The sequence below is a fragment of the Onychomys torridus genome, chromosome 11 (assembly GCF_903995425.1).
Source record: "Onychomys torridus chromosome 11, mOncTor1.1, whole genome shotgun sequence".
In the NCBI taxonomy this organism is placed as follows: Eukaryota; Metazoa; Chordata; class Mammalia; order Rodentia; family Cricetidae; genus Onychomys; species Onychomys torridus.
The window spans coordinates 37,446,433-37,470,749 of NC_050453.1; the positions used below are offsets into that span (position 1 = coordinate 37,446,433).

The 24,317-nt window shown below is 37.9% G+C and overlaps 1 protein-coding gene across 9 annotated transcripts in view; it reads left to right on the forward strand.

The window, feature by feature from the left end:
* Positions 1-24,317, forward strand: part of Rasal2 (RAS protein activator like 2) — a 300,247-nt gene that overhangs the window by 265,419 nt on the left and 10,511 nt on the right. For 7 of the 9 annotated variants that reach the window (XM_036202086.1, XM_036202087.1, XM_036202095.1 and 4 more), the window contains 6 exons: positions 6,214-6,358; positions 6,970-7,206; positions 9,116-9,317; positions 11,576-11,775; positions 12,681-13,542; positions 22,875-23,009. In XM_036202086.1, the coding sequence (XP_036057979.1) occupies positions 6,214-6,358; positions 6,970-7,206; positions 9,116-9,317; positions 11,576-11,775; positions 12,681-13,542; positions 22,875-23,009 (1,781 nt within the window). The remainder of the gene's footprint in view (positions 1-6,213; positions 6,359-6,969; positions 7,207-9,115; positions 9,318-11,575; positions 11,776-12,680; positions 13,543-22,874; positions 23,010-24,317) is intronic. The other 2 variants (XM_036202088.1, XM_036202089.1) reach the window with 1 other exon arrangement.

Below are 24,317 nucleotides of genomic sequence, written 5' to 3' on the forward strand. Positions count from 1 at the left end.
GCACCCACATGCATTCAGTCCCCACCACCTACAAACTTTCTATAACTCTAGTTTCAGGAGATCTGATGCTCTCTCCTGGCTTCTTTGTGCACTGCATGGTAAACAGACACACAAATACAGAAAAATACACTCATACACATAAAAAAATTAATGAATAAATCTTGAAAACAAAAAAAGCCATTGTAACAGGAGAGGTAGAAATAATATGACTTACTAGACAATCTTTGGGAGTAGTTAGTGAAAAAGAAGGATAAGAAAAACATTGAAGTTGAGTTGACTTGGCAACTTGTTCAGTTTGTAGGAAAGGAATATTAAATATTGTAGAGAATTTGTAGAATTCTAAGTGACTGGGGATAATAAGATTCTTTTTTTTTTTAGGATTTACTTTATTTATAATCATGTTTGCAGGTACCCACGGAGCTTAAGTTAACAGGCAGTTATTGCCTGCCAGATGTGAATGCTGGGAACCAAACTCAGGTCTTCTGCAAGGTCTTAACTGTTGAGCCATCTCTCCAGCCCCTTGATAACATTCTTAGAAGAAATATAACAGAAATCATAGAAGTAGTAGGCTTGAAAGGGGGGAAATTATGTTACCTTATATGTATTCACTTGAAGTTCTGATAAGAATTTAGGGGGAGTTGAGGTGGGAAAGCAAATTAGAACATATGTCTAGACAAGTGTGAGAACTCTGGGACTAACTCATGTAGAGGAGTTAGATGAAGCTAAGAAATTAACAAAACAAAGAGAATAGAGCCAAAAATACGCTTTGTGGTGCATCTTTGCTGAGAGTAAAAGGGGGATGAGGAATCAAGAAAAATGATCAGAGAAAATGCAAAAAGGAAGGAAGGAAGGAAGGAAGGAAGGAAGGAAGGAAGGAAGGAAGGAAGGAAGGGAGGGAGGAAGGAAGGAAGGAAGAAAGAAAACTAGGGAAACACAGCCTTGAATACCAAAAAAGAAAAAAAAGACAGTGAAAGAATCAGAGAAGTGATCTTTTTTCATAGTACTTCCTAGGTAGTTGGCTGCATCAGGATGAGGTTGAATATGTCCCCTGAAAACTCATTGAGTGGAGGATAAATGCAGGCTTTATACTTTCTATGAGAAGTGCATGGATGCAGATGTTCCTGCTGATATTCTGGGTGAAGAGTGGAAGTGTTATGTGGTCTGAATCAATGGAGGGAATGATGAACAAGGTTTTCCCATGAAGTAGAGTAACTTGACCCACATCTGGTGAGTAGGGGTATTATTGTGATAGACCAAGGATAACTAGAGAGAGGAAGAGCAAGTCTGTTTTTGGATGCATTGTGATTGCCAAGCTGAGTGTTCTCAACTTGGTTATTGTTTTTTTGTTTTTTTGTTTTTTGTTTTTTTTTGGTTTGGTTTTTTTTTTTTAACACTACTGTGCCTCAGTGATTGGAGTCCAAAAGAACTAGCAGAATTAGTTGAAACAAACCTTTCAACTCTGTAAAGATGATGTCCACCAATATGTTGTCAAGAAAGCTCTTAAATAAAGAAGGTGATAAGCCCCCAAGATTCAGCATCTTGTTATGCCACGATTCCTGCAAGTGTTCTGAAGAAACAGCACACTAAGGAAAATGAGGAGGAGGCTGTAAATATGCTCAGCTTTGACCCAGAGAATGAAAGAAGCCAAAGAAAAGCTCCAGAAACAGATGCCAAGAGATGTAGGCTGTCCTTGCTGAGAGCTTCTACTTCTGAATCCAGTCAGAAATAAAGTCTTTAAAAGTAACCAGATGTTGCAGGGCAGGGAGGGTCAGAAGCTAAAGCTACAGCTTAGTGGTAGCATACAGTTTTAAGCATTCATGATGCCCAAGGCTACCATTTTTATTCTTAGATGTTTCGTTTATTTACGTGTTTGTGTGTGTGTGTGTGTGTGTGTGTGTGTGTGAGAGTGAGAGAGAGAGAGAGAGAGAGAGAGAGAGAGAGAACAAATACAACTTGTAGTTGGTTCTCTCCTTCCACCATATAAGGGCCAGGAATCCAATTCAAGTCATCAGGCATTGGAGAAAGCCCCTTTGCCCTTTGACCCAAAAAAAAAAAAAAAAAAAAAATCAGATGGCAAGAAAAAATAGTTGTCGAATTATTTCACAATTGAAATATTACTTGTGATGCTTCAGACTGGTGTATCAAGAGGAAAGGAGCTGGGCAGTGGTGGCGCACACCTTTATTACCAGCACTCTGGAGGCAGAGGCAGGCAGATCTCTGTGAGTTCAAGGACAACCTGGTCTGCAAAGCAAATTCCAGGATAGCCAAGGCTACATGGAGATACCCTGTCTTGAAAAAAAAAATGAGAATTTTTTTTAAAGAGGAAAGGAATTATAAGAGGTTAAAAAGTAGTAACTGACTGGTTGAGAAATAGGCCTGTGTTTACATGAAGCAGATGTGCTGTAGTCACAGTTAATTTCTACCCTGAACAAGAGTTGTTTTTTTTTTTTTTTTACTTCTGTTTATCCTCAAATCTACTCAATTGCTTTAATGTAAAATCTAATAAGAATTATGAGAAAACAGTTGATATTCATTGACATTAGGAAAGATGCTATTAATCTCATTTACATAGGCATTTACTATAGTTATAAATTATGTCATGGTTTGCTTTAATGATTTGTGTTGTCCCTGAAAAGGCAACATTGAAGCATCTCTAACAGTGTTCTCCATTCTGTGAACATAAAGGTGAGAAGATTCATATTCTAAAGATGTATTTGCTTAAAGGGATTTCTGAATTAAACCTCCAAAATGATAAATGGATACCAAGTCCTTTGATACAATAGTGAATAATTAAATATCCGATGAGCTCAGTAAGGCATGAAAATTAATTCACTGAGCATGGGAAACAATTCAGATAACCTCCCAAAGATCTCTGTTAGCGTTTCTGTAACCTAAGAGCATGGGTTAGGGTAAAGAAAATGGATGCTGCTTCTAAGAGCCTGAAAACAACTCATAAGATTTCTCGGTCCTGAGACTGGACTGTCTTCTTCCCATTGAAGTTTTGTTGTATGAAATACACTTTAAGCAAAAAGAAAAAAATAAGTGCTGTTTATGTCGTTTGTTGGTAAAGCACTTTCTTGACATACATAAGGCCATGAGTTTAATACCCACCCATCCTCAAAGAAAGCTGCCAGCCAAAATGTAGTGTCAGCCAGCTTCTTAGCCTGTCTTGTTCTTAATAAAAGCATTACTCTCTACTGAAAAAATCTGCTTTATTTAGACGTAAGTCTTTCATCTGTTAGCTCCCTTTACCTGTCTGATTAAAGTCGATTTTTTGTTGTTGTTGTCTTGTGACAAGGAAGAAATATCATCTGTAAAACATAAGTCACTCGGAAGGCATCATTTCCAGGCTGGTGTTGGAGGCAAATGCCTTTCAGCAGTAATATGTTAACATCTGTTAACTTAAACCTACACATGAAGTGTTGATGATAGTAACAATTTAATGATTAGCACAGACAACACATAGTAGAACTGAGCATGGGGGCACGTGCTTGCATTCTATCAGTTCCAAGGTAAAGGCAGGATTATTTACTGAGTCTGCAGTAGTCTGGTGTTCATGAGACCTTTCCTAAAATGGTGGGGGCTGGGGAGATGGAGAGATGGCTAGGTAGTTAAGAGCACTTAACTGCTCTTACAGAGAACCCAGGCTGGGTTCCCAGCACTTACATAGTGGCTCACAACCAGTTGCAATGAATTTGATGCCACCTTGTAATCTCCACTGACACTGGGCACTTGAGTGGTACACATACAGACACATAAACATAAAATAAATCTAAACTTTTTTTGTTTGTTTGTTTTTTGTTGTTTTTTTGTTTTTTTTGGAGCTGAGGATCAAACCCAGGGCCTTGCGCTTGCTAGGCAAGTGCTCTACCAATGAGCTAAATCCCCAACCCCTAAATTTTTTTTAATTTAAAAAATGTTCTCAAAGAAGGGGGTGGAGGATGGCTAAGCGATTAAGAAAGCATGTTTGCTGTATAATCATGAAGACCAGAGTTTGGATAACAGTACCCACATAACAAGCTGGGTGTCTGCAAACACCTGCAACTCCAGCCCCAGGGTCTGACACTCTTCTGGTCTCCATGTTCAAAGGCATACTCATCTGCAGACACAAAACAGTTTTTACAATTCAGAGAAGAAACCAGATAAAACATTCTGTGTACACACTAACTATTTAAACTCAGTGATTGCCCCTTTTAGCTCTTCTTCTTTTCAAAGACAAAGGAGCAAACAAATAATTTTCAAGTAAGTACCTTTTTAGGTACAAACCTACAAAAGCTTCATCCTCATTTTAGCATACTACACATTATCAGACATGGGTTATAATTCCAAAAATGAAAACATTTTAATAGAAAATTTTAACAAATTTTTTATGGTATCTCATAGTGCTGGTATCACATACAATTTTTGTGTGGATCCTGAGTGATTTCTTGGGCCATTTACTTGAAGAATGAAAGAAAAATAGTTAATGTTTATATTATTTTATTTTCTTAGAATAGCTGTGACCCAAATGAAAAACCTTAACAGAATGTCACAGATTTACAGTTTGGCCAATTATTACTAAAATATTTGATGCTGATAGTTTTCAGTTTTATAGTTATGTATCCTTTAAATGAAATAGATTGTGTGGAAACATGGAGTGAACATTGTCTTGTGGAGATTCATAGCAGTTTTTAAACTTAACAGTTTGGTGGTTTTACTTGACTAAAAACTATTTTAAAGTAGCATATTTTAGTAGCATATTTCTATATGCAGCCCAACTAAGTGCCAAGAAGATACTACATTTGGGTTTGGTTGGTTGGTTTTGTTGTTTTTGTTTTGGAGGGTTTGTTTTGTTTTGGTTTGGTTTGGTTTTGTTTTTTGCTCTTAATATCACAGTTCTGCAAGACAGGTCTCATACTAATAAAGCAGCTAAAAGTCAGGTTAATTAAGTGATGTTTCAAGGCCCCTTAGTTAGGTGAGGGATCCAGTGCTTGATCATAGCCCTCTTTTAATACTATAATGCATGTTCACCACCACCACCACCACCACCACCACCCCACTGTGTGTGTGTGTGTGTGGGGGTGTGTGTGGGTGTGTGTGGGTGTGTGTATGTGTGTGTGTATACCACTTTGCTTCCTGTTCCCTAAGAATGTTTCTTCTAAATATGTTTCCCATACTCTGTAATAGCTATTTTTAAAAGCTTTCCTTTACCTCGGTAGTAATCATTTTGACAGAAAATATGTTTCATTTTGCTCCTGGTATTTTTTTCTTATAGAAATTACTGTTCTTAAAAGCCCTCTTATGACTAACCTGAACCTCGAGTCACATCCACAGATTGAGAAGGATCTTTTAAAAGGTCCACTCCTCTTTAATGAAGAGAGACCTGTAAGAAAACAAGACTATGTACTTCCATCTCTTATAAAAATTTAGTAAGCTCCTATCCTGCTTTTTGAGAGTTATTTAAGGGGGTATGAATTTGAACATGATTAAAATATGGTTCCTAACTTCCAAAGGTTTATCTTACAAGTGAGAAGTGCATGTGCACAAATATGCACAAGAGTATAAACCATGGACTGTCAGAAGACATTGAAGTAGTATGCCTTGCAGAGGTAAACAGGTAACTTGATTCCAAAGAGTAGTAAGCAGATCTTTATAGACAGGCTATCTGGTCAATGTCTGTGGAAAAGCATGTAAAGTATATATGAAGAGAAACGCTGCAGTTTTGTATGGAAGGTTAAATTACTGTCCCCAGAGCTAACGGTAGACCTGAAGAGCCTTGTTTGCATCTGTGTTTGACACCAACATTACTCCTGAAACCTTTGTTGGGTTACCTGTTCAATCAAACTTGGGTTGTTGTTGGTTTTTGTTTTATTTGGTTTTTGTTGTTTTCCTGGAATAGTGAGATTACTTACATTAGTGGGAGAACTCTTTAACAAGTTCTTGATAATTAAATATATTTGGGGTTTCCAATAAAAGATACTGTATTTTTAAATCAAATCATTGCTATTTGTATAAATATTGATGATGTTGGTGACTGGTTCTGTTTTGCTTCGAGGATAAAGAGAACAAATATAGCTCATGGGAGGAGGTAACTATTGGTTCTAAAGCAGTGACGCTTCATGGTTCCTCATTAGGTCTGGGGAAAGAAAGCTCTAAGAAATGCTCAACTGTTTTTGTTCTGTCTTGGAAAGCAGAGTTTCGTGATAGTACTTGTCACCTCTTCTCTTTGATTAGGGGAGTTCATCAAAGCCTTGTATGAATCGGATGAGAACTGTGAAGTGGATCCCAGCAAGTGTTCTTCTAGTGAACTGATAGACCACCAGAGCAACCTGAAAATGTGCTGTGAGTTGGCTTTCTGCAAGATCATCAACTCATACTGGTGAGCTTGTGTTCTTACCAAGGAACCCACTTTTCCCATAAGAACATCTCCCAAAGACAAGACTTGAAGGAAATGACAGGATGCCTCTCTAAATAACCCTCTCCAGCTAGAGAGCTGGACTCTCTAATACCTACTAGTAGGGGTTGGGTGTTGGGTGGGTTGTCTTGTTTTGCTTTTTTACTTTTTAAAATATTTGCTAGAATGGAACAGGTATGTTCATAAATTTTGATCTTTTCTCTACCACAAACAAATGGTGAGTTTGGAAAGATTTTTCATGAACAGCCTTTGGGGATATTATGGTAAGTTGTGTTAAACCAGATAGTTTAGTGAGGAGCCTCATGCTCTTTTCCCACTTAGCTAAACTAAATTTGTTCTAATCCAAAACTTTGTAACTTTCAGTTTCTAATCTCCACCTAGCTTTCTGTGGCTTTTCCACCTCCTGTCTGTCATGACTCAGGCTGACCCCTATCCCTGGGTGTCTAACAGGGCCTCCCCCTAGCTCAGCTCTGGAACAGAAGCACACTGGGTCAGAGTAGGCCACTTACTCAGGTTCTGACACTTTATATTTAGAGGTTATGGAGTTTCTTTTGTGTATGTTTCCCCTTCTGCAGTGTCTTCCCTCGTGAGTTGAAAGAAGTGTTTGCATCATGGAAGCAGCAGTGCCTGAACCGAGGCAAGCAAGACATCAGTGAGCGGCTCATCAGTGCCTCACTGTTTCTCCGCTTCCTTTGCCCAGCCATCATGTCTCCCAGTCTTTTCAGCCTGATGCAGGAGTATCCTGATGACCGCACATCTCGGACTCTAACTCTTATTGCCAAGGTCATTCAGAACCTGGCCAACTTTGCCAAGTAGGTGAAACTACCCTAACCCCTTTGAAAACACCTGACTTTTTAAAATGCACAAGCTTTTGAATGAGGCTGGGAGCCACATTCCTACTCCTACTACAAGAAAAATTTTTTAAATGGGAACAAATATTAAATAAAATCTGGTACAAACATTTAATGAAATATTTATAACAACTGATAATGTTTATAAAAGATTTTCAATAATATGGAAATAGTGATAGTTAAATTAAAATATTCATTAACGATAGAATGAATGACAAATGATAACATATACTATTATTTTAGTAATATGGAAAAACAATGCAGGTATGAGAGTGTTGAGAAAAGGCTGGTAGTATGCTTATATCACATGCACAAGGCCCTGGGTTCAATCCCCAACATCCATCAAGCAAAGAAGGGTTGTGAAAACAGGCAAATACTGTGGTTGCATCATCTATTGGAAACAGGGTGGCCACTTTCTGACAGGTGGTATTAAGAAAAATGCAGAAGATGGAAGGGTACTATAGACAATCAGAAGAGACCAAATGTAATACTTGAAATTTATTAGTATCTTAAGTTAGAAAAACAATCTGTAAAAATTATTTGGGGGTCCACCAGGATGATTCATCAGGTAAGAACACTGTCTGTCAAGCCTGATGGCTTGAGTTTAACACTCCAAACCCACATAGTGGAAGGAAAGAAGCAGCTCTCACAAGTTGGCCTTTGACCTCCACATGTGCACCATGGTGTGCAAGCACCACAGCCATACACATACAGAATAAACAAATAAAAAGGTTGTTTTAGTTGTTTGGGGACTAGAAAGATAGCTCAGCAGTTAAGATCACTTACGACTGTTGCAGAGGACCTGAGTTGGTTCTTAACACTCACAACTGCCTGTAAATCTAGTTCCAAGGAAATCCAACACCTCTGGCTTCAAGGGGTACCCACACTCACATGCACATACATACATATATAATTCAAAATAATTTTTTATTATTTGGCAAAAACAGAAGAATTTAATTAAGAACTATATATGAGATGACTGATGAATAATGTTTTAACATTTTTAATGTGAAAATAGCATTGCTTTCTATAAGAGATACTCCTTATTCTGAAAAAAAAAATGACACTAAAGTATCTGTAATTTAGTTTAAAATGGCTCTAGATAAAAAAGTATATGTATCTGTAAAAAAAAAGGTTACCAGTTGGTTGATATAGATGAAAAGCATATGGGTGTTCATTATATATTCTTTCAACTTTTCTGTAGGCTTAAATTTATTTTCAAAAGGAAGTTAAGACGCCAAGAACAATGGCTCACACCTTCAATCCCGTATGCAGGAAGTAGAAGCAGGTGGATCTCTGTGAATCCAAGGCCAGTCTAGTCTACATAGCAAGTTTAGGCCAGCCAGCCAGTGATACTGCTCCAAAAAAAAGGGGAGCAGGGAGAGGAAAGGAAGGAAGGAAAGACCGATAGACCAGGAAAAAATTCACTTTACAAAATTGATCACAGGTATATTTAAAATTGAGACAGACAAGCTTCTTCCAACAGTGTATGGAAGAAAAAGTGTCAGTGAAACAGATTGGAGGTCTTTCAGTATAAACCATGGGTAAGAAAGAGACTACTATGGAATATATTTGGAAACTGAAAAACTATTAGGAAAATTGATGGTTGTCTTGATGGGCATTTAGTAGATAACTAAGGGCTATATTATATGAGAATTTTGAAGACCAAAAGAGGAATTTTTGTCTCTACTTTTGAGTTTTTCAACATGAGTTAAAGTAATATTAAGAAAGAATATTTTAGTAGTTACAACTGCAAGAAATAAAGTCCTTATCATTACAAAATAAAAAGAAATGATACTGCTTTGTAAGTCAAAATGTTAACATATCTTTTCTTGATCTATGTTCTTTCTTATTTTCTCACCTAACTCAGGTTTGGTAACAAAGAGGAATACATGGCATTCATGAATGATTTTTTAGAACATGAATGGGGTGGAATGAAGCGGTTCCTTTTGGAGATCTCTAATCCAGACACCATCTCAAACACTCCAGGCTTTGATGGTTACATTGATCTGGGCAGAGAGCTGTCAGTTTTGCATTCCTTACTGTGGGAAGTAGTTTCCCAACTTGATAAGGTAAAGTAGGAGGGAAGTGGTAGTGGGAAATGGGAAATACAGAACCTTAGTGTCCAGATTCTAGAGATCATCAGGATGATAACAAACTGCCTTTCTGCTGGTTAAAGCAACCTTTTGTTCAAGACACTTAAAAGTAAATGGTTATCATTAAGTAGGTGATACACACCAGAATTCTTGGAGAGCCACAGAATCACTAATATATGTTTAAGTAATTACCTGAGCTAATCAAATATTTCTGTAAATTTATAGAGAAAGACATTTATGAAAACTTGCCAAATATTAGTATATGCATCTTTATCCATATATAAGAAACTTTGTGTGGTAATTTCTTTTCTTTTTTTTTTTTTTTCTTTTTTTTTGGTTTTTCGAAACAGGGTTTCTCTGTGTAGTCTTGTGCCTTTCCTGGAACTCACTTTGGAGACCAGGCTGGCCTCGAACTCACAGAGATCCACCTGCCTCTGCCTCCCGAGTGCTGGGATTAAAAGCGTGTGCCACCACTGCCCGCCTTATGTGATAATTTCTAAAGACAAGATCTTTTTTAAAAAGTACAAGTTTATAAAATATTGTTCATCATATTTAAGTTAATTTCACCATGGGGAAGTTGTTTTTCCCACTGTCTAAGTCAGAGTTGGATATAATTTTTAGCACTAAGAGTCACATCGGATCCAAAATTACAGATATTTTCTTTATCTACCAATGTGAATTAAGAATACAAAAATAATCATTTCTTTTCTGATGACAGATGAACTTTATGTCATTTTAATAACTAAGTGTAAAGCATACCAATCATTTTCTTCATTCTGGATTTTATAAAGAGGAATAGATTCTGTAGTAGAAAATGGTTCAGTAATCAGTGTTATTTTTCTATGATAAGGATTTATTTGTTTTCTTAAATCTTCCTCTGATCTATAAAATGTTATATCTAATAAAGAATGTATAGTAATAAACTCCTTTGTAAATTTTACTTTCTAGAAAAAATATAGATGGCAGTATGTCCACTAGTTCTTAAAATGTTTATAAAACCATAAACCGTTCCTTATCTTCAAGAACTACTTGTTTACTTTAAGAAATGCTATGTGGATACTAAATTGAAGTTAGTGGAAAGTAAATTCTCATGTGAATTTTAACTTAACATTATTGAGCAAGTAAAGACATTGTTCAAATGACATTTATACCTACTCAAGCAGAATGGAAGGGTGTTAATTAGCTGGAACATGGAGCTAAGTGCTAGAGCACCTGCCTGGCAAGAACAAGGTCTTAGGTTTGATTGCTAGATACACAACACGCACACACACACACAGACAGAGACAGAGTCTACTGGTCATTGAGAAGATAAAGAAGACCTAAAGGTAACCATGACTGTTATCCTAAACTTCATAGTAGTTGAGAGATTCTATGAGAACCCATGGGCATAAGAACACCATAAGGAAAAAAAAATGATTAAGTTAGATCAAACAATTGCTTTAAAAGTTGTTTGTTAGATAGCTATATCAGTAAGATACACAGAGTTATTTTATGAAATAGGTCTAATTTATTCATGATCAAAGTCTTTTTAACAGATTTTTTCTGTGTGAACACACTTCTTCATTTTTAGTCTTTAGTCATGGGAACCAGGAGTATATCTAGACATATCTGATAAGAGAGAAAGATCACCTGAATGTATTATTTTGGTTTGGTTTGGTTTTTAGCAAAAGATTCAGTTGACAATGAGTCAAGGTTCCCAAGATTGACTGGGATAGTGGATTGTACTGTAAACTAACTGCACATCCTGCAGTTCTCTGGGTCCCCAAGTGCAACACCTTCCTGTATGTTGGCATGCATTGCTTTCCTCATAATCCTTTCTTTGGAAGTTTCATCACATTAGCCAGTCATCTGGTCCTAAAGTTCCTTTTGGTTAGAAGGTGTTGGTTCTTCCCTTTCCTTCTCCATCTGGTAGTCACTCAAAGACTTAGTGTGCTTTGCATGCATATTTTAGTCGGAATGGCAATAGTTTGTTTGTTTGTTTTGAGCATGTCTTTTAATTTTTATTTGCATAATCCTAATTTCTATTTCCTTTCTTTCCTCAATGTCTACTGCACCTTGTTCCGCCTCCATTCATCTCGACGCCATGGTTCTGCTGCTCCATAACAATGCATTGTGAACTTGCCACTTCCATACGCAATACCTACCCTCCCTCCAACCTACATCCTCCCATCAATGGGCATCATTGTCCCCAAAACAATATGTTGTGGATGTCACAATGCTTATTGTCCAATTAGGGTGAAAATTCCTTCCTACAGGCAACTGTGGCAAAATTGGGGCCTCTCCCTCGTGTACTTGCTGATATCACCAAGTCCCTGACTAATCCTACACCAATACAACAACAGCTGAGACGCTTTGCTGAGCATAGCTCCAGTCCAAATGTCAGTGGAAGCCTCTCCTCTGGGCTGCAGAAAATATTTGAAGACCCCACTGACAGGTATGAAAGAGAGGATTTGAATGTTGCTCCCCAAACAGATAATGTTTAGATTTGACAGAAACCGATTTATCTTATTTTTTTAAGTTTGCAACTTCTGAGTTATAAGTAACTGAAAAGAATTATCTTTGATAAATTCAGTTGCTCGTCACAATGCACAACAGCCAGTATTACTTATTTTCCAGGATGGTACTATAGCATTTTATAGTATAAATATACACAAAGATCGGTCTGTCATGTTTCATGGAAGATGAAAGACTTTTATAAAATTGATGTTTTCATATGATCTAGAACAGTGGTTCTAAACCTTCCTAATGCTGTGACCCTTTAATACAGTTCCTCATGTTATGGTGACACCCAACATAAAATAATTCCCTTGCTTCTTTATAACTATAATTTTGATACTCTTGTGAATCAGAATATCTGATATGCAGGATATCTGATATGCAGCTTCCAAAGTGTTCAAGACCCACAAGTTAAGAACCACTCCCCTAGACCCTCAGTTAAGACCATTTTAGAGTTGTGTATGTCTGCTGGATAGGTGGATAAAATATTGAACCTTTAACTTTGTGTTCTGAATTGGAACAATTTATGCCTTTAACAGTGAACAGAGTCTCTGAAGGTTTAGAAAGAACTAAGTATAGATTCGGATATTTTAGAGAGTGTCCTAACTCATTAAAAACTGAAGACAGTGGTGGGAGGTATGTTATTTTCTACCTTTGAGAGAAAACTAGGAATACCAGATCTTATTCTAAGAATTATAGTGGTGAAATCAGAGTTTCTAAAGAAATATAACTTCCGTATTGGAGCTGTGAAATTTCGAAAGAGTTCGTATGCCCAAACTGAGGAACTATTAGTTATGTTGAATTTGCTTCAAGAGTAATTAAGGAGCCATTTCCTTTCCACAGTGATTTGCATAAACTGAAATCTCCAAGCCAGGAGAACACAGACAGCTATTTCAGAGGGAAAACGCTATTGTTGGTTCAGCAAGCCTCCTCCCAGAGCATGACTTACTCTGAAAAGGATGAAAAGGAAAGCAGCCTTCCTAACGGTCGGAGCATCTCCCTCATGGACCTCCAGGACACTCATGCTGCTCAGGTGGAGCATGCATCTGTCATGCTTGATGTGCCTATGCGCCTTGCAGGGAGCCAGCTGTCTATAACCCAGGTGGCTAGCATCAAACAACTTCGGGAAACCCAGAGCACTCCCCAGAGTGCACCTCAAGTGAGAAGACCCCTGCACCCAGCCTTGAACCAGCCAGGAAGTCTCCAGCCCTTGTCATTCCAGAACCCTGTCTATCACCTCAACAACCCAGTTCCAGCAATGCCAAAGGCCTCTGTAGATTCTAGTTTGGAGAACCTAAGCACTGCCAGTTCTAGAAGCCAAAGCAATAGTGAAGACTTCAAACTCAGTGGACCCAGCAATAGCAGCATGGAAGATTTCACCAAAAGAAGCACGCACAGTGAAGACTTCTCTAGGCGGCACACTGTACCAGACAGACACATACCTCTTGCTCTGCCACGACAAAACAGTACTGGGCAGTCCCAAATCCGAAAAATGGACCAGGCTGGGTTAGGTGCCCGAGCCAAAGCACCCCCATCCCTGCCACACAGTGCTTCCTTACGCAGCACAGGGAGCATGTCAGTGGCGTCTGCAGCCCTAGTGGCTGAACCTGTGCAGAATGGGAGCCGATCCAGACAGCAGTCCTCTTCCTCCAGAGAGAGCCCTGTTCCCAAAGTGAGAGCAATCCAGAGACAACAGACACAGCAGGTAGAGTATGCTAGAAGGCTTTGGCTTCTGCTCGGATGGACAACTGGGTTGTTTCTTTATATAGAAAGTGTCCAGAAATCAAATTGATAAGAAGGTTTCCACTTAAGAATGTTTCTATAACCTTTAAAGAGAAAAAAGAAATGGAAAGTTCTTTTTGGAAGGTTCTGACTAGGTGAGAGCAGAACAGAGCTTGACTCGTTACCCTTAGGAGACTAACAAAGACTCAGGAGGCTTTTCTTTTCCATGAGGAACAGAGCTGCTTCTTCAGGGTGTGCTCAGAGCAGAGCTGTGGCATTGGGTGAATAATTAATTACACAGTTATATAGGAGATCTACAGTCAAAATTAACTGTATTTAGGGAATCTGGAAATTAATCCTTCTTAATTTTTTTCTTAAGCTTCCAGAATAAAGTTTTGCATTCTGAGCTTACAGTGTAATGTAACTGCTCTCCACTTCATCCCCCAGCTCCCTGTGGAAATGCCAAGTCCCATGTGCCATTTCCTGGAATTAGCTTGAAAAATAAACACCTGATCACCTAGAGAGTCAAGGGAAAGGGGAAGAATTACAGAAACACAGATAGTTGATAAGTACTTGAAATATTTGTGCTTCCCTTAGATTACTGCATACATGGACAAGTCCAGCTTATGTCACACCAGTCCTGATACAACATTTTGAAATTTTATTATTTGCCTAAAATGCAATCATTTCTTCCTTTATGTATGACATTTTGAGTCATTTATACATATTTTTTTCCCTTAGACATAAACTAATAACTTTAGAGGTCTTTCTTTCATTGCTCTCCATATGTGTTTGTTTCATCTAAAAGTTTCTTCCTAAAAAAAAAAAAAATTTACATTTGTGGAATTTTTTAATACAAATTTTCATTTTATTTATTTATTTATTTATTATTTATTTACTTATTTTTGGAGACAGGTCTTACTAAGTAACCTTGCTCACAGAATCAGCCTGCCTTTGCCTCCCAAGCACTGTGATTATAGCTTTGCACCACTATACCTGGCTTACATATTTTTATTCTTTGAGAATTTGCATATAATGTATTTTGATCAAATCCATCCCCATTCCCTCCCCTCCAGCTCCTTCCCTACCTTCTAACACCACTTTTGTATCCCAGCTCCATGTGTTCACTCTCTAAAAACAAAACATTGAGTCCACTTAGGTTAAGGACTGACTGTCTACTGAAGCATGGGTAGTTTTTCAAGAGCCACATCCCTAAAGACAACTTACTCTCTCCCCACAAGCAACAATCAGGTGCCAGTGGCATCTCAGCTAGATGTAGGACTTAATGATCCCTTCCCCGGCTATGTTGGGATTTGGCCTGGCTTAATCGTGTACATACAGTCACAGCTGCTATGAGTTAATGTGTGTGGTAGTTCTGTCATGTCCAGCAGATAATTTTTCACAAAATCAGCTCCATCTGTTTCTTACATTCTTTCTGCACCCTCTTCCATGATGGTCCCTGAGCCTTGAAGGGGGGAAATGTATGCTATTGATATCTCATTTAGATTGAGCACTCCAGAGTCTTTATTCTCTACACGCTGACCAGTTGTGGGTTTCTGTATTAATCACCATCTACTACAAAGAGAAGCTTCTCTCATTAGGATTGAGAGATGCACTAATGAATTGGTGTAAAGATAAGAAATTAAGGGTGTCAGTTTCATACTGTGTTCATTTAGCAAAATAATATCAGGTTATCCCCTAAGGCCAATCACCTAACCAGTGACAGGATGTGGGCCCAGTTAATACTACCAGGCATGAGTTCTGTCTATGGAACAGGCTTTAAATCCCAAGAGTTTGGTTGCTCATTAGACATATCTTTTAACAAAAAAAAAAAAAAAAAAAAAAAATGTGCATTGGTCTTTTGCTTGCATGTATGCCTGTGTGAGGATGTCAGATCCCCTGGAACTGGAGCTACAGACAGTTGTGGACTGCTATGTGGGTGCAGGTAATTGAACCAGGGTCCTCTGGAAGAACAGTCAGTGCTCTTAACCACTGAGACATCTCTCTCGCCCCACTCTTTAGACATATCTTGCCAAACCAGTTATTGTAGCTTGTAGGGTTCACAGATGGGAAGACTGTTGATGACTTTTTCCCCAGGAGCATGCATAGAACCATCCAGCACTATGAAAACTAGTCAATAAGGATGAAGCTTCCAAGTCAGTATCAGCTTGATTGTCCTATGACTCAAGTGTCTTTAGCAATAAGGTCATCTTTCAAGTTATGGAGCGAAACCAAGAACAATGGCAATAGCCTCTAATGTTTGGCTATAAACTATGGGGTCCTGCTGACCAACATTTCAAAAAGAGGTAACCTGACTTGGCACTGGCCCTTTCATTTGATAGCTTATAGAGCCTGGTGCTGAGAGAGCATACCATCTTCTCCCCATGCACCGCCCTTATCAAGTAATTTCATTTAAGTTCCTCATATAAATAAATGAGAGTGTGTGTGTGTGTGTGTGTGTGTGTGTGTGTGTGTGTGTGAGACAGAGAGAGAGAGAGAGAGAGAGAGAGAGAGAGCGCATCTACAGTGGTAGGCTTCTGTGAGGTCATTTTCAGAGGTCTTTAGTGTTAGTTATCCATACTAACTCCTCTATGCTCCCTTCCCATCCCCCACCACCATTTAACCCTTCGTGTCCCATTATTTCCCCTTTCCTCCTTTATACTACCTGAAGTCTATCCCCTTCACTTGAAATTCCGCCACATGACCTCTTAACTAGTTCTGTGACTTCTGTATATACTATTTGTATATTTTCATTAATTCTTTGAGAATTTAGTACATGCAATGTATTTTGATCATATTCTTCTCCCACACTCATCTCCTCACCATCTACCTTCCATTCCCTTCCAATTTCATGCATTACCGATATACTTGTGCGTGTGGGATCATGCACTAGAGTGGAGTATACCTACTAGCAGCCACATTCCTTTAAAAAAAATGTAACCCTCCTTCCAGAAGCTATCAACTGTTAATAGCTCTCCAGCTTTGGGTGAGGGCTAGTGAGCCCCTGCCCTCTCTTGTGGAATTTTTTTTGAAACATGTTTATACTGTATAAGCTCTAAAGAGTTGATAATTAGAAGAATTCTATGACATACATCCTTTTGGGGAACAGAATAGGTGCTCAGGAAGACTACACTAAAATCCCAACTCATCTGAGTAATGTAGCTACATTTTTACAGGGTGATACTTCCTGATTTAGTTAGCTCTGCATTGTTGCTACTACAGTCAGAACCCTTTCCCACTGTCCTTGCATTGATTTGTATTTTAAAAGTTGGACATTTGCAGAATCCATAGATACAGAAGTTGAGGATGAGCTTAAGCTTATTCTGGAAGCCAACTTCTGAGGAAGATGCCTCAGGTGATTATTCTTTCTGGAGGAACAAAGCTCCTCGAGGTTTAGTTCTTCCTTTTAGTTTGTTATGTTCCACAAGGCTGTACTGATTCATTTGATCGAATAGGATTATCTGAGGAAAAGTCGTGTATACTCCTGTACATGTAGCTCAAGCTGGCCAGGAGCTATGGCCATCCTGCTTATTCCTCTTCAGGTTCCCCAGGCCTGTACCCTCACAGCTGGCCTTGCATGTCTTGTATATACACACGTAGATTTGTACAGAAATGTACATGATTTTTGCTGAAAGGCCTTCATTTATTTAAGCCTTCTTGTAATTTAATTTCATCACATGTTTCTGTGCTAGCTTCCGGTTGATGATAACTACTTTCAGAGAGTTAAAGTATTTATTGGAGGAAGACTGAGCAGCTAAGTAATTTTAGAGATGAAATGCTATATGAAAGCAAACATTTCCTCTAGCTTAGGGCAGCTAGAGGGCAGTGAGGATGAGGTAGAAGAAAGTTCTCGTTGAGTAGGTTCAGCCCTGAAAAGAAAAGGAAAATCAGAATTCTCTTCTTTGGGCAGACAGTACTCTTGCTATTACCCACCCAACTGCCCCATGCAGTGTACAAAATAAACTTTTCTTTAAAACATGTTTTGGGGCTGGAGAGATGGCTCAGTGGTTAAGAGCACTGGCTGCTCTTCTAGAGGTCCTGAGTTCAATTCCCAGCAACCACATGGTGCCTCACAACCATCTGTAATGAGATCTGGTGCCCTCTTCTGTCCTGCACGCATACATGCAGACAGAACACTGTATGCATACTATAAATGTTACGAAAAGGGCGGGTGGGGGGCTGGAGAGATGGCTCAGGGGTTAAGAGTACTGCCTATTGTTCTAAAGGTCCTGAGTTCAATTCCCAGTACCCACATGGTGGCTCACAACCATCTGTAATGAGATCTAGTGCCTTCTTCTGGCCTGCAGGGATACATGCAGGCAGAGACTGTATGCATAATAAATAAATAAATCTTTTAAAAAAAAAGAAAAGAAAAACATGTTTTAAATGTTTCTCTTGCTACTTCTGCCTTCCCAGTTTGTTTCCCTCTATCATGTAGTCCTATCACGTATATCTGTGCTTATAATTCTCATGCATTTGTCTGACCAGTTGCTACTTACATTTTTTCTATAGAAAAATATGACACCAATCACACAAGCGCAAAACATGTGCTTCCACAGATGAATATAAGACTGCCTAGAGAAGTCGGAGGGAGTAGATATGTATCATCTCCAAAAACAAAGTTTAATTTTTCTGTCACAACCATTAGTGAACTGGAGAATGTCTATACTACCATGAACTGGACAGTGAGCAACAGTGAGCTGTCCTGACACATTTAAAATATTCATCTTTATTTCTACCCTGCTGATAACAGCCCTATCATAGAAGTTGAAACCTAATGTTTTGATTGCTCAAGTTTGTGAATTTTCTACAGTGGCTTTTTCTATCAAATAAGTAAATGGTTTATTCTTTTGAACTTGTTGTTACTCTTTTTATTCTTATCTTCCCATTTCTTGTGTTTTTTCATCTCACATGAGTCCTCTGTATAATCAGCGCATTTTTAAAGCAAATTCCTCTACATATTTTAATTGCAAATTGTGTTAGGGCATTTTTTTTTCTTTCTTCCAACCTAGAGGGTTTCTTTGTGGGGATTGTTCTGTTGGCAGCTAGAATGAATTATCAGTGGCTGTGCCCCACGCAGATTCCATTTGCGTTTTAGCACACAGGAGAGAGAGGCCTTTGTTGGTAGTGTGGCTGGCTTCAGTCTTTTCAAATAGTGAGAAGGAAGGAAACAAAATCCTAGCAAGATACCTTACCAAGAAGCAACTCTTTCTCAGGAAATGCTGGATACGTTGACTCTTTGAGCCCCTGCCTAGATTTCTTTTTTTTTCTCATTTCTTCTCTTTTACTTCTTTTTTTAAACACATGATGTATCTTGTACAAGTAATAGACTTTATTTTAAATATATGAATTGTTCAGACTTAGTATATCAGAAATTTGAATTTGAAAGGACTTTTAAATAGGCATGACAAGCTGTCCAGTATCACACTACAGTCTCCACATTTGGATTTGCCAAGACCTCTTCTAACCAAACTCTTTTAAGAACTGTCAGAGTTTAGTTGCTTTGGTGTTGATAGCAAACTGGTTAATTATTGATGAGAATTTCTTTCAGACAGAAGAAACTGAAACCAAGTGCTGTTTACATCTAGTAAACACTAGCAAGGAGCAGGGGAGCTGGCCTGTTCCCTCTGTCTCCTCAGAGCCAGGCTGTGACTGACTTGTAGTATTGGCAAAACTGTTGTGTCAGGCCTTTGTGCCCTAGAGCATTATTTTGTCCAGGGAAAGCCTGCATAGCATCAACTCAAAGGAGACTATAAGATATCCTCCTTTTCCTGTCTTTTTCACCCTTCATTTCTGCTCATGACCTCTTAAAAGTCAAGTAACTATAACTGTTCTTCCTAAGGCTATAGCTAAGCATGATGAAATCTGAACCACTGACCAGCCGCTGTCTTCCATTTCTTTGACTATGAATTAGAGATAATAAGCTTTGTTACATATCCAGCTTATAAAAAAGAGATGGGATGGTTGTTAATGAAAAGCCTTTGATGCCCTTCCAAAGAACTACAGGAAGAACAGTGTCCTCTTAAAATGCATTTTATTTTAGCAGTGAATTCTGAAGAAAACTCAGTGTTAATATATAAAATTTTATTGATCATTTCTTGTACATTGAATTCATCACTGTAGTTCCAAAGAATTATATGATGTAATGCTGTTTGTTTGGTAGTGATGTAACTGAGAAGACCAACACATATGAGACCAAAAGGGAAAAAAAAGAAAACCAGGGCTGGAAAAATAACTTGGTGATTAAGAGCACTTACTGCTCTTACAGAGGAGCAAGTACCTGTGTAGCAGCTCACCAGCCTGTAACTCCAGCTCCAAATAAGTATTTTTTTTTTAAAAAAAAGAAAAACTATAAAAGACAGTTTATAGATTTTTTTCATGTAGTATGCATATTCTAATACTTTCAAACCAAACTTACCTCTGTTTTCTTTCACTCTAGTATAGTAACTACTTTTGACTTCCTCTATATTATTTTCTACTCATGATCTTCTAAAGGATGTGACATAAACAAATAATAAAGCTGATCTGAGTTTTACTTACCTTATTATTTTGACGATTTACCCAGAGTAAGATTCCACCAATAAAATAGGAAGAGAGTTGAGATGACCAGTTCCCATTGCAAAATCTATCACAATTCACTGGTTATTGTATTAGTCCTCCTAAAAATACAATAGCTACCACCATCATCAGGGGTGTGAACCAACCCTTGCTTTAAAACCTCACATAACATTTCAAGCCTAGATCACCTACAGTGTTTTTGCTCTCTTGCTTTTCAATATGCTTTTCAAGCTGAGATCTTTTTCCTTTGTATGTTTTTAGACACACCATTAGTTTAGAACTAAGGAGATTTATAGATAATAAAGTTGCCCATAACAAATGACAGGGAAAGAAAGTTTATTCAAGTAATATCTTATTAAGCATTGAAAGCAGGAAGCTATTGGATAACTGCCTTAATTAACAAGCTCTTAATAGTGAGGTTATTAGTAGCTTATAAAGTATCAACTTTATCTCAAACTATTAAGTAGAAAATTCTAGTCCAGCAGCTTCCGTCTGCCCTAACTGCTGAAGTAATATGATTGTAAAACTAAAAGGCCATTTGTCTTCTTTAAATATTGATATCTATTAGTTATTTAAGATTCAGTGCTACCCTTTTTTTATATCAGAAAATTAAACCCAGTGTTTCCATTTCTCTTAATCAGTACAGAAACAATCATTGCACTCTGATTTTTCACACCCATCATGAAGAGAACTACACATGTATTTGTGTATAAAGTACTTGTAATTTATGAAAGGTTTTCATTCTCTGGCTTGTTTTTCTTACAACCTTTGGTTTTTTGAGGCAGGGTCTCTCTCTGTGTAGTCTTAGCTATCCTAGAACTTGCTGTGTAGACCAAGCAGACCTCAAATACAGAGATTCCTGCCTCTGCCTTCCCAATGCTGGGATTAGAGATGCTCAAATCTCATAATTTTTGATATGAATAGTTCTTTCCTTTTGTAGATGACACTGTATACTATAGGCCAGAGTTCCCCAAGTATTATATAAGTGCATACTTATATAATATCAAACTCATGACTATACTGACAATGCTTAGCATAAGGGCTTAGGGAACTATAAAAGGGTTATTTTTAAAAGAGATAAACAAATGTAAGTAATAAGGTAGATATAGCAAAAAAATTGACCCACAAATAAATGGGGTATAATAAGCATTTCTATAACTATAGTAGAAGTGGAAATAGAATTTTAAGTACAAAGGGTACTGAAATTTAAGACTAAAACACATGCAAATATAAAATTATGACTTTGGAGAGGGAATTTCTATACATTCATTCACAAGTGTGTGTGTGTGTGTGTGTGTGTGTGTGTGTGTGTGTGTGTGTGTGTGTGTGTGTGTGTGTTTATAAACTTCATCCTTCCCCAAGCACAAAGCCATTCTTACTGAGCAGAGTTCTTCAAACTTTTAAGACAACCTACATTAGTCCTGTGTGTGTTTATAAAGTCTCTAAAGACAGGCTTTTCATCTTACCTTCTAACCCTCATAGCCATCAAAATCCCCATTTTATTTAGAGCTTAACTGAGTGCTAGTCTAGAATGCCATAAAGTTTCTTAAAGTATAGCTTGGCATGGGAGAGAAAATCCTCTTCAGTTATGAAATTTAGAGTTGTTCTTCAAAATACTAATCCATTTTAATTATAAAAAGCTAGCACAAACACAGATTTTTCTTACTATTACATACACACTCACCCCCCTCCTCTCCATCTTCCCTCACCCTTATACACACACACACATGTAACATGTATACATTTTCTTCCTGTCTCTAGCAGCCTAGGAACTAACACTCTTAAATTACCAAAGACCTTTCACATATACCGTTTTACCACTCCTCAGAATTCCCCGTGAGATGACCAGGTGGGTAATGGAAATGGTGATGATGGTGGCATCTTCATTCAATAGATGAGGAAAGTAGAATTTAAGAGATTAAGTGTTTTAACTGCTAATTGGCAGAGTTGCTTCTCAAGACTAGAATTTTTAACACTCTGTATATCTATATTCAGAAAGATAAGAAAGACTATTTGTCTTGCTACCCTAACTAGATAGTGACATGTTTCAGAAGCTTAGAGTATCTGGAATTCATAGTTTGATCTTAGGTTCTTAACAAACTTTGTAGTGCTGAGGACATAGTTTCGTAGTAAAGCACTTGCCTAGAGCACATACGAAGCCTTGGATTCCAGATCTAATACAGTTAAGTAAAACAAACAAACAAAAAAAGGCCAAGGAAGTTTCTTACCTAAAACACACTCTTGAATGGTCCTAACACACCAGGAAGTCAGTTTCTAGAAACATGATAAATACCACCACTTTCTCTAAATGGTTAATGTAAAAGCTCAGTATTGGCATTCTGGTATGTACATCGGTGAGCTTACTTAGCATCAGCCGATTCTTTAGTCCCTGGTTATCCCTGGCTCAACAGATATCCCACCTTCTGAACACTCAGCCTGTCCTCTCTCTTGTTCTGTCCTCTTGGCTTTGGTAGGTTAACTTCATAGCTGGCAACATTTATTTTGCAGAGCAAATTAGCAGTGTTAAGGCATTCTTTATAAGGAAAAAAAAAAAGATTGGTTCTTGGAAGTTATGTATATGATTTTAGAATGGTTTGTCCTTATACAGATGCATATTCTCTTTACCTACTCCCTGACCCTTGCATTAACAGACTTGCCTAAAACTGAAAGCACTTATTAAGAGTGATCACAGTTATGTAATTGTCTTTCTGAAGCATAACTGGTGTTTGGAAATGGTAATAAAAATCTCTGATGTAGGTTCAGTCACCTGTGGATTCTGCCACAATGTCTCCAGTAGAAAGGACAGCAGCTTGGGTTCTGAACAATGGGCAGTATGAAGAGGATGTGGAAGAAACTGAACAAAATCAAGATGAAGCCAAGCATGCTGAGAAGGTAGAACCTAATTTGTCTTTGTTGACTTAATGGCCCCACAACTGATAGGTGATTAAAAACAAAAATGAAAACACAAAACTTGCCTGGGGCTCACTGCTTAACTCAGGCCTTTGTCTCTATTTCTCATGTTACCCAGCACATCTGTGTATTATAAGTTAGTAGTGCCTTTGTGAGTGTATGGACAGTGTCTATTCCTCTAAGGAGGAGAGGAGTGGCATGATTTTTAATATAGGTTACTTTAATTTAGAAAGCTTATTTGTTTCTGATTCTTGTTTCTAACCTTTTTAGTTGAACATTGGTTATTTCTATAAACTTTGGTCTTCAAATTCACAATTTATTTTAGAACTAGACAATCTAAATCTTGGAAACAGTTTATATTTTAGTTGTTCTGTTGAGTTTTTTGCCTTTTGTGAATAAAGACTGCTTAACTATATAGATAATTATTTGAAAGGTATCTGCTGTTTGAGGGGTTTCATATAGTGTTTTGGAGGGTATATGGGTTTGTTTGTTTTCTGAGACAGGATCTCGCATATACCCCCATACTGGCTTCAAATTCACAGTCTTCTGGCCTCTACCTTGGGAGTTAAGGGCATTTATTTTATTTACTTACTTACTTAATTTTTTATTCACTTAGTTACTCATTTATTTGTTTACATATTTCAAAGAAAAACAAACCTGGAAAAAATTAAGCAAAAATATAACCTTAAAGTCACATTTAATTGACCATCAGACAACTAAATTTTTTTGTTAGAAAATCATAAACTGTGCCTGATGATGCAGCCCAACCTTCCAGAGCTGTACTGAGGCTTTCTGCTTCAGCTTTTAGATTAATCAGCATAATTTAGAGTGGTGGGGTGGATAAGCAGTAGCTAGTTGTCTTTCATCGGTTAAATGAGATGTGACTATAAGAGTTGTATTTTACCAATCACCACTCATATTTATCATTAGTTTACTAATGACTGTAATCAGCCCACCCATAAGGAAAGTCATTGTTTCTTACCTTGCCTGGACAGTGTCACTGTCTGTTGCACTCACAACCCCGTCCACAGGAACGTTAGTACATGAAAGGACCAAGTGACCAGCTGAATTACAGAATTTATAGAAGGCCAGTGAGATGTAGATAGATCCCAGCAGGTGACACCAGATCAGACCTCGTGAAAATAGGGCAGGAGGCAACACCAGTCCTCGAGAAGATGTAGGCCCTTGTCATTGCTAAGGACCTGACTACTTGATGCTTTCATAATTAAGGGAAGAGCAGTCATAGCCTGTTCTGTCATACAGTTGTATTAACTGATTTAGTTGCTTAAC